General features: G+C 35.7%; 1 protein-coding gene across 1 annotated transcript; it reads left to right on the top strand.

Moving 5' to 3' along the window:
• The first annotated feature begins 2,301 nt into the window (after positions 1-2,301).
• Positions 2,302-4,087, top strand: LOC108487055 (uncharacterized). The gene has a single exon (XM_017791275.2). The coding sequence runs from the start codon at positions 2,866-2,868 to the stop codon at positions 3,817-3,819; it is 954 nt and encodes a 317-aa protein (XP_017646764.1). The 5' UTR covers positions 2,302-2,865; the 3' UTR covers positions 3,820-4,087.
• Positions 4,088-11,550: the final 7,463 nt, after the last annotated feature.

The raw sequence follows: 11,550 nt of genomic DNA, 5'->3' as shown, positions 1-11,550 counted from the left end.
AAGTTTGTTAAACTAAATTAGCTCTTTCATACCATATCACTTAGATTTGACAACTTTAAATATGACATTATTACAAGAAACATACACTATATTGAAAAATAAATAAAATAAGACAAAGATATAAAAAAAGAAAACACAAAAATGACAGGAATATATAAATAGGCAGAACCCATTGTTACCGTCATTATGATTGCTAGAACAATCCTCATGCCATCCACCATTTCCGACTTAAGCCTTGTTTAATGCTTTAATAAATGCCATTGTAACTTTCTCTATCAAAAGCATGTTTCCTCGTCAATATTCAGATTTTTCTGTTAATAAAATTGTGCCTTTGGGGAAATTCTTTCCTTGTTTTTAATAGTTTTTTTACTTATCATTGTATTTGAAGTTGTGACATCTTTAATTCTCCATTCCCAATCATCAATTTTTCTAGTTTAAAAAATAATTAATTTACTCCTTGTTCAAACTAATGTCTACTCTAATGTCTAAGTACAAGTTTAGTGAACAAATATAATAAATAGTTATCGTAAAGAAAGATATAAGCACACGATATTTATTAGCACGGTTCAGAAATAATCCTGCTCTACGAGCCTTACTCAGAATAGTTTATTCAAACATTAGTTCAGTAGTCTATCAATCAAACAAGTAATTGCAACCTTAATAATTAACTCCAATTTATTACAATCACTCACTCAAACACCTCGTTTACAATAGTTTCAAGTCTCTTTAATATTGCCTAGAAAATGAGTGCAAAATACAATAGCAAAGAGACAAGCAATACCAACACAAACACTATCCAAAAATATGCATCTCTATATGTGAATAAACGACCTATTTATATGCACAATACGATTGCTTCCCTTAGCGAATTTTTTGTAGATAAATTAATCATTTTAATTGAATAATAATCCAAGATATTTACCTCCAATATTTATTCAAAGATAAAGCCTTATGAGCTAACTAATTCATCAATTTAATCCACAAGATAAATTCTTAAAGGATAATAATAAGTTTTATTAGATAAGACATGTCGATCTTCATGTTTCGTCAATCAGCAAAATTTGATCATTATAGTTCTGAATGAGATAAATTAAGTTAGGAGAATCATTTGCCTATAGAAAAAGTAAATATAGAGATGAAAAGTTAAAATGGCAACATTTAACTTCACTTGAGTTGTCTTGAAGTCATATCCAGAATGTTGTCCAAAAATAGATCTGGAAATCTATTTAAGCATGTGAATGAAAAAGCAGTTCAAGAAATTATTTGAACACGAATTAAAACATCAACAATAACGGAAGTCCCAATAGTAACAGCAAATCTCATTTTCACTACCACTTCCATTACCATATAAGAAGCCCTTGTACGGTGATCCAAAAACTTGTTTTGTTAAAATTATAATCTATAGGCCAGAAATCAACATAGTAATTATGTAGTAGAAGGATATGGTTATCGAAACTTTAAGGTCTTCCATCCATCAATCTTTTTTTTTTTTTTTTCTTTTTAGAGATTGTGGTGTAATTGTCAATTTCCATACTATTGTAAAGGTAGGAATCATTGTATCATTGTGAAACATCCCCTTTGTATGTAATCTTCCAACCAGCCACTATTTTCGTTTCTTGGGTTTGTTTTTTGAGCCAAGTTTGTCGGTGTTTTGACTTCCGGTCACTATTCTTCGTAAATTGACTTTAGCTTAGGCCATAGCCTCCAACTCCTCCATCTAATATATATAACTTGATGTTACCCCTAATGCTATCGTGACTAAAATCCCGAGGAAACCAGTTGTTGGTAATATACGAATTATGAAACTATGTATATACATACGAATTACTATGAAATAAATAAGTAAATGGGGGGATTAAGTGATTGATTGAGAGTGAAAGACGATTTCCTTGACACATGAGTTTACAATTTAGACTTTCCACTTTGTTGTCAACAACCATCCCCACTGAGATTGAGACTCAAGAAACAAATTTCAATTGTGTAGTTTCTTTCTTCCATTGTTTGCTATATAATTCATATGTTCACATCAACCTAAAGCTAATTCAAGCTAAGGGAAAAAAAATAAAGAAAAGAAAGAAAGACAAAAGTTAGAGAGGGACACGTTCGCCTTAGGAGCTGAAGAAAGCAAATAATGTGGTAGCACTAAGTATGGAGAGAGAGAAAAAAAAAAAAACAAAAAACCCCATACAAACAAAACACCTAAAAAATAAAAGCAAAGCAAGCATGTGGACAGTGGGGTTTAAGAGATTTTTATTTTATTTTATTTTATTTTTTACTACAGCTTATGCAACTACTACTTCGTACAACCTGTAAATAAAAATTAAAAATAATAATAGGAAAAAACCCCTTTCTCTTCTCTTCTTTTCTCTTCCCTTTCTCTTTTCTCTCCTCTCTTTCTCTCTCTGTATGTATGTATGTCCGTTGCATTTATATAAACATGCAGTAGAGCGTTTCTCCATTTTTTCTTTTTGAAAATTTTTGTGGTAAATGAGTGTGAATATTGGGCATCCCCCAAATTGCCCAAATCTAGCTCATTTTCATCGTTTATGGTTTTGATTTTGCTAATCAATTCCAAGGATTGCGACTCATTCTACTACCGTTAGCAGTATTTTATTTTTTTATTTTTTGTTTCCTTCCTTTTTCCTTTCCTTTTCTGCTCCCTCTCGCTTTACTCTCTTCGCCTCTCAGCTTATTCTACAAGTTGATGTTCAAAATAGAATCCTAAGTTTACCTTTTTTTTTTCAACTATGGATCTGCTTATTTGACAGTTGTTTTTTTTCACTGTTTTCCTTGAATGCTCATGCAATTGCTTCAATGCCGTTTACTGTTTGTCCCCGTCACATCGCTGACCCGCTTGCATTATAAATGAATTTCCACACTCGTGCTTCCGTCCCGCTGCTTCCGAGTCTCGCGATGCTCCTTGTGTTTATCTGCTTGTTGTTAGTCTCGCCTCTACTGGTTCAATCTTTTGATGCTAATGCCTCTTCGACAAGCGCCGCCAGAGCCCTGGATGCGCTCCTTCAAGACTATGCTTACAGGGCCTTTGTACGCCCTAGGACTGGAGTGCCCTACGATGCCCGTGTTCCTTCTAATTTCACTGGGATTAGTATTACAGCAATGAGGCTGAGGAGTGGTAGCTTGCGGACCAGGGGTGTGAGGATGTACAAGGAGTTCGAGATCCCCATTGGAGTTGTGGAGCAACCTTATGTGGAAAGGCTTGTTTTGGTTTACCAGAACTTGGGCAATTGGTCCCTGCGGTATTATTCGCTTCCCAACTACACCTATCTCGCTCCTCTTCTGGGTCTTCTTGCTTATGATGCTTCTAACTTATCGGCTACCAATTTGCCGGAATTGGATTTAAGAGCATCTGGGGATCCTATAAAAATCAAGTTTTCAGATGTTCGACCGGCTCCCAATGGGTCACTGCCCAAGTGTGTTTGGTTTGATTTACATGGTTTGGTTAAATTAAGTAACTTGACATCAGCCAACGAGTGTTCAACTATCCAACAGGGGCATTTTTCTATCGTTACTGAGTCAATTGCTCCACCAAGCCCACCAACCAGAAGTGAAGGAAAGGAGAGTAATAGAAGAACATGGATAATTGTTGCTTCTGTTGTGGGTGGAGTGGCATTGCTGGCATTCTTGGGATTCCTTGTACTCTGGGCACGCAAATGCAAGCGGAGAAAGAAAATGCAAGAGATGGAAAAGGCTGCTGAAGTGGGAGAAGCACTACATATGACCTCCGTTGGGGATACAAAAGCTCCGTCGGCAACGGTCACTCGGACTCAACCAACTCTTGAGAACGAATATGTGCCCTAACCCTCCCTCTGTGATATACGAGCATTTTCCTGTTTTCAGTAATTCTTCTGTTCACAGCCTCACACCCATTCTTTTTCTTTCTGGCGGTTTGTTCTTGGTAACCTCTCGGTTGTAGTGTGGGCAATATAGGATTCTTTTTTGTGTAGGTCTGTTATTATTGCTCAAAAATCTTTTCATAATTCTATGATTCATTGTGGTGTGCATTTAGCCGAAATGATTTTATTCTATATGTCATGAATTATAGTTGTCTCATTCGTATGGAATAAAACCTTTTTTTTCTTCCTGGGGTGCCTTGTGTTTTTGGATTCACTTTTGTCTGTTTCTGTCGAATGTAGGATGAAGGTTGCTTTGTAATCAAAGCAAAGCTGATGTTAAAGCTTGACTCCAACTACCGTTGGTTTGAGGCAAATGTTAGGCTTGGACATGTGTGGCTCTGAGTTATAATTTTATGTTTTACTCTGTCTACAATTTTTGGTTAGCTGTGCTACAGAGAACTTTATTCCAACTTCTTCGCTTGTAGCCAATTTTGGTAATCCTTGTGCATTCTGTGATCTTTTTTCTTGCTTAAGGTAGCTGAGCTAGAAACAAATGTTTGTTCTTTCTATAATGGTAGTCTTAAAAAGGTTAATGATCTACAAGGAAAGTTATTCTGTAAAAAGAAGTTCTAAAAAAATGTTCTATCAGTAAGAAAGTAAGGTATATATGACATAGAGGAGGTGGAGCAGACTCCGAGACTTTTCCCTTTAAATTTTAACCACAGCAGGGATTAGGCACTTTTGGAACCCATCTTCTTTGGTTGATGCAATTTGGCCATCTTCAACATCTTCCGTTATTTTTGCTTGCTTCTTGAAGTGTAGCAATTGTGAAGCCCCTTTTGCATCTTTTGTGACATGATGTATGTGGTATGTAGTAAGTCTACATTAAAAATTATACTGATCTCTAAATATTTTGGTAACGGCAAAACATTGGTTCCTTTTTACTTTTCTAAGGTCCTACTCCCCTCTTGAAAGTGCTTGTAGGAAATCCTTCTGGTCTGATATAAATGATGAACATTTCTCTTCCCTGAAATCTGCTTATCTTGAATGCCAATTTTGTTTGTAGACTTCATTGCTAAATATAATTTTCTGATGGACTTTATCGAGTTGGAAGGGTAGTTAATTGTTGAACAATGCATCTTACATTTGCCCTCAACCTTGGCCACTAAACTCTATTTTCCACCTTGACTCTAGTTTTGTCACATAAAAAAAGGTCCTGCTCACCAGAATGCAAGTCCAATACTACTTACATCTCTTGAGTCTTGATGAAGAAGAGATGGAAGTACTTGGAAGACAGAAGAGAGAATCTTCAAATAGGTAACTACTTTGTCACATCTCTGCTCATCAGAATGTAGGTCCAATACATCTCTTGAGTCTTGATGAAGAAGAGACAAGTTCTTGGAAGACAAAAGAGAGTATCTTTGAATGGATAACTATCTTGTATAGAATAGTGGATGTTAACCTTGCTGTCCAGCCATTAAGCAACATGTAATATGCTGAAACATTTGCATCTTGAATAATTCCTCTCAAATCCAATTTACTTTAGCAGGCGTATAATTTAAGATGTACATCATTATATTCAAGGCATCAACAGCCATCTTCTCTTTACTTTCTACTTAAAATTGCATTTGGTAGTGTGGTTAAGCATGTCTTTGCGGGTTCAGTAAACTTGGCCTTTTCCATGATGTATTTCTTGAGTTCTTCCGGAGACATAGGCTTCTTTATGGCTACTTTTTTCCCTTTTTGCTAGACAAGACTAGTTCATGTTGTTTCTAGAAAGAAAATAGTATCTGCTTCCCTTTTTGGTATTTATCTGTGCCATATAACCATGGCTTACCTAGAAGAAATTTTCTAATAGTCGTAGGCTTGATATTACACCAGTTATTAATTTTATAGCTACTATAGGAATCGAAATGATCATTTTTATAGCCACTGGAATGGTGTTTTTCTTTTTCAACCCAAGTGATCTTGTAAGGCTGTGCATGTGATAGGCTTTGCTTTGTAGACTATAGCAGCTTATGATACTGCTTTCATAAAACTGTAACAGTCCAGTATGCAATACCAAAGTTGTCATTGTTTTATAGTGGACTGTGAAGAATAGCAATATGATACCAATCTTGTTTTCTACCTTTTGTGCTGCAAATAGTTGCCTTACCACAATATTTGTTTTACGACATTGATAGAAATTGTTTCAGTGTTGCATTGGTCATTGTCTTCATCATCTACATGGTGTGTATTCTTAAACCTCATGTTAAAAACCTTCACCTTCTACTGTTTCAGCATTGAATTTTTGTAATGAAGATTCTTGTTCTCTATACTGTCTACTTAAAATTGCATTTTGGATAGGGTGGGTAAGTATATATATATATAGAGAGAGAGAGAGGCTATAAGGGCAAGTATTTGCATTTCGACTTTGTTATGTATCTTTGCTGTATATCTTCCAAGAAGAATTATCTAACAGTTATTGGCACAATATCACCCCAGATATCATCTTTGTAGCTACCATAGGTACTTGAAAGAAACAAGAGCAGAATTACTGGAATGGTATATACTTTTCGGTTCAACCGAAGTGATCCTGTAAGGCTATGCATGTGGTTGGGCATTGATTTGTAGAACTGCCACAATCAATTATGCATTTACAGAACATGTCGTGTGACAAATAGCAATTAAGCCAATCTTCTTTTATCTTCCACCTTTAGTGCTGCTATTAGCTAGACTTCTCGGCTTAAAATTTGGGAATTTACTGATGCTGTTCCAAGGCGAAGGGCAGAGAGGAAGGTGGAGTTGTTTAGCTCTTATCTAGCTGAAATAATGAAATCATAATTCTTTGAGTGATGTGTTAATATGGGGTCATCTACAGAATGGTCAAAAGCCTTCACAGGAGCATAAAACAAACATTTATTCCATGTCAGAAACCTATTGGACTTGCCTTTGCTGCTTTATGATGCTGCTAAAGCCAAAGAAAAGAAGCCTTTTCTGCTATGCTATGACTTGATTAGTTTGGTTGGTGGTTGAAGTGTTGCCTTTGTGTATCTTTCCCACCAAACTTAAAAGCTGGCAATGACATAGACATAGGCATAGGCAGGGGAGCCAAGCGGAGACGGAGTATTAATTATTCAGTTTTATTACAGTGAAACGAAGTTGTAGTAATGGTTCGGCCGCCACCAATCCAACACACAAAGCGCACAATGTGATTGATGTCTTATTTAAATATAGAGATCAATGAACTGTTGTGTTGGGTGCACCACACATAAAGAGCTAGATCGCATAGATGGGATACAACTCTGTTTGTCTGTATGTTTCTCTAAGTCTTAGAAACAACATAATTAATTGAAGACGTCTGTGCTGTGCTGTGCTGTCCATTTTGGAAAGCGTCTCCTCTTCTACTACCATGAACATTACCAATACCCACTCTCAAGTGGTCTAATGAATGATGTCATCTCTTAATCATAACATCAATAATCAACACAAATACCTTCTTGATATTGGCAATGACCCCACTATTTCCATCGTAAAGAAAGGGTATTGAGATGCAGATTGAGGTTATTTAAAGAGTTGATTTACAAGGAAATTGTCTTGAGTCCATAAAAATTCATTGGACAAGGAAGCTAGTGCTGCTTATAATCCAATAATTTGGTATCTTTGCCACCATCGTCAGATAGGAAAAGCAAGTGCCTTTTTATCCGGGCAACTGATGGAGGAGATCCTGTATCCAACTGGTTTCGTTTTTGAAACTCTAAACATCAAATGTAGGAAAGGGGAGTTCAAAGATGCAGATCCTGTACAAGTTGCCAACTGATACACCTTAAGCAAGGTCAGAATCCTGATGCTAAAACAGCATAAGCAGTATATTTGAGGATGGGCATCTTCTAGCAGTGATGGAGAGTTTGTTTGAAGATGGAAGGATTATGAATAGCATGGTGGTGAAAGGAGGGAAGGAGCATTTTCACTTGGTTACCAAACCCCATGTCAAACTCAAACTCAAAATAATTCAGACTCTCCATGATCTGGACACACTAAGCAAATAGGTCACAAAGAATTTGAAAGTAACAAATCTCAAATACACCACTCGAGAAATGTAACATCCCGAAATAGGGCCTAAACGGAACAGTGGTTGCGAAACCACAAATTTGAGTTAGAAAAATTTATTTTATTATTATTTTGAAGCTCATGATATGATTGCATGATTGTGTGAAAATTTCGTGATGAAATTCTATGTATAAAGTGCTTAAGTTGAGGTTAGGGACTAAATCGAATAATTTATAAAACTTGCATTCTAGAAGTTTTTAGTATGAAATTGCTTTGGAATATTAATTAGGAGGGTTTAAATAACAATTTGACCAATTTTAAGTTCATGGACAAAAATTAGGACATGGAAAGAATTTTTTTAAAGTTTAGTAAGGAGGGGCAATTTGGTCATTATGAGTTCCGAGCAATAAAAGATGATGATGCAGAAAGAGCAGAATTTTGGTTAGAAAATACTATCAGAGTCTTTGACGAATTATCTTGTACACCTGAGGAATGTATGAAATGTGTAGTATCACTTCTTAGAGACTCAAATTTACTACTTGGTGGAAGACACTTGTATCGGTTGTACCAAAGGAGAGGTCACTTGGGATTTCTTTCAGGAGGAATTTCGTAAAAAGTACATCAGTCAGAGGTTTATTGATCAGAAGAGAAAGGAATTCCTAGAATTGAAACAAGGTAATATGACAGTGACCGATTATGAGCGCGAATTTGTCAGGCTTAGTAAATATGCTCGAGAATGTGTGTCCACAGAGGCTATTATGTGTAAAAGGTTTGAGGATGGGTTAAATGATAATATTCGACTGTCAGTGGGTTTCCTAGAAATAAAAGAGTTCGTTATTTTAGTTGAGAGAGCCTGTAAGGCAGAGGAGCTGTTAAAAACAAAAGGCAAAGTTGAGACAGAGACACAAGATACAAAGAAGAAACAGATGAGCTGGTCATTCCAGGCTACATCCAAAAGACCAAAGGAGTTTTCTACCAGATCTAGTTTCTCAGCCGGGTATTCTAGTCAGAATAGAGCTAGCAGATTTAAGGATTCGAAGGCTTAGAACACCTCGACTGCGAGTGTAGGTAATGTTGGACAGGGTAGATCAAGGTGTTCACGGTGTGGTAGACTTCATTATGGTCTTTGTCAGGCAGGCGAAAATGTTTGTTATAAATGCAGTGCTCCAGATCATTTTGTACGAGAATGTCCAGAGGTGGCTAATCGAGAGATAACACAGAGTGCTAGATCCAAAAATGCTCCTACTAGAGGCAGATCACTGAGGCAACAGGGAGTAGGAGCAAGTAGCAGAGGTACCTCAAGAGATTCGGCTGTGAGACCAGATGTTAGAGCCCCTGCAAGGACTTATATTATTCGTGCACGCGAAGAGGCATCCTTCCCTGATGTGATTACGAGTACATTTTCTCTACATGATATTAATGTCATTGCTTTGATTGATCCGGGTTCAACTCATTCATATGTTTGCAAGAAATTGATGTATAGTACAAGTATGCCTATAGAATCTACAGAATTTGTGATTAAAGTATCGAATCCATTAGGCAAGCATGTATTAGTAGATAAAGCAATTAAGGAACAAAAGTATTGCACTTGTGAAAGTACTATGGAATAGACATGGGGTAGACGAGGCTACATGGGAACCTGAAGAGGCTATGCGAAAACAGTACTCAAATCTCTTCACATGTAAGATTTTCGGGGACGAAAATCCCTAAAGGGGGGGAGAAATGTAACATCCCGAAATAGGGCCTAAACGGAACAGTGGTTGCGAAACCACAAATTCGAGGTAGAAAAATTTATTTTATTATTATTTTGAAGCTCATGATATGATTGCATGATTGTGTGAAAATTTCGTGATGAAATTCTATGCATAAAGTGCTTACGTTGAGGTTAGGGACTAAATCGAATAATTTACAAAACTTGCATTCTAGAAGTTTTTAGTATGAAATTGCCTTGGAATATTAATTAAGAGGCTTTAAATAATAATTTGACCAATTTTAAGTTCATGGACAAAAATTAGGACATGGAAGGAATTTTTTTAAAGTTTAGTAAGGAGGGGCAATTTTGTCATTTGGATATTAAATGAATTAAAAAGGAAAAAATAACACAAAATTTGTTATCATCTTCTTTAGTTGCTGCCGAATTTTTGCTCTCTCCATAGCTAGGGTTTCTTCAATTTTCAAGCTCCATAGTAAGTGATTCCAAGCCCCGTTTTTAATGTTCTTTACATTTTCGGAGTCCAGGTAGTTCGATAAAGCTTATGCTAGCAATAATTTAAGTTAGGGTTCATATTTGGAAAAATACCCATAGGTGAAAAGTGTTTATTTTGATGTTTTATGATAGAACATGAGGTCTTAGATTATGTTAGACAACTTGTGCTACTCGGTTTTAGGTAAAAACGAGTAAAAGGGCTTAATCGGTAAAAATACCTAATAGTCATAAGTGCATGTTAGAGTGTGAATTTGATGCTTCCATAGAAGGGAAAAATGATCAGCATGTCATAAAACATAAGAATAAGGAATAAAGTTTAATTCCCGAGCCTAGGGGCAAAAGTGCAAATATGTGAAAGTTTAGGGGCAAAAATGTAATTTTGCCAAAGTTTGGGTCAAGGACTGTTTTGATAAATGTGAGTATTAAATATGTTAAATTTGCTATTATAGATCAAGAAGAGCGAAATTCGGGAATAGATCAGGGAAAAGAAAAAGTAAAGGACTAAATTGTAAAGTTTAGTCACATTTTGTATCGAAATAAGTTTACAGTAAATAAATGCAATATTCTTTTATTTTACATTATTATTGTCAATTTCCAGCATTTATATACTTATTTTTTTTTAGAATATTTAAAGTCGAATTAAAGGCGTAAGTGAGAGAAAAAGCATTAGGAAGCCCCGTTTGAACCTCGGGAATGTTAGGATATTGGGGTTGACAGACGAGCAGAGATGAAATGAACCATGTAAGTCCATATCAGATATATGGCTTTGGAGACAGGAATGAGCCATGTAAGCCCATATTAGATATATATATATGGCATTGGAGACAGGAATAATTCATGTAAGTCCATGTCGAAGACATGGCATTGGCAGGATATTGATAGACAGGAACGACCCTAGTATTCTTAGTATTCCGAGTGGTTCAACGGGTCATTGTACACGTTAAATTAAAGTGAATTATCAGCAAAAGGGAAGGTAGATTATATTTATGAATAGTGAAAGGTCAGATAAGAAAGAAGGTAAATGAGTAAAAAAAAAATGTAGAAAATGAGAAGTAAAGAAAGTTTATGAGGCTAGGTGACATTATGTATAATTATTCATTATGTTGAATATTGTAATTTATTTGCTTGTAAGCTTACTAAGCCTAGTGCTTACTCTCTTTATTTTCTTTTTCTTAGAGTTTTTATCAAGCCACTCGAGGATTGAAAGAAACGTCGGAAACCGATCACACTATCGAAGAAATCACATTGGTATAGTTAGACGTTTCGTTTTGTGTATGGCATGTATAGGAACTTGGTTTCTTTTGATATGATATGATCAATGAATGATGTGTAAATACTTGCTAGTGATTAACTAATAGAATGGTTGATGATATACATGTTTAATAGTATGTATGATTAAGTAGTAACTATCACATGAACACTAAGAAAAATGTGAAAGTAACTTAAAAACAGATTCAAGTA

This window comes from Gossypium arboreum, chromosome 10, assembly GCF_025698485.1.
Source record: "Gossypium arboreum isolate Shixiya-1 chromosome 10, ASM2569848v2, whole genome shotgun sequence".
Classification (NCBI taxonomy): Eukaryota; Viridiplantae; Streptophyta; class Magnoliopsida; order Malvales; family Malvaceae; genus Gossypium; species Gossypium arboreum.
The sequence above is the reverse complement of the archived record's forward strand: the minus strand, read 5'-3'. Positions and strand labels throughout refer to the sequence as shown.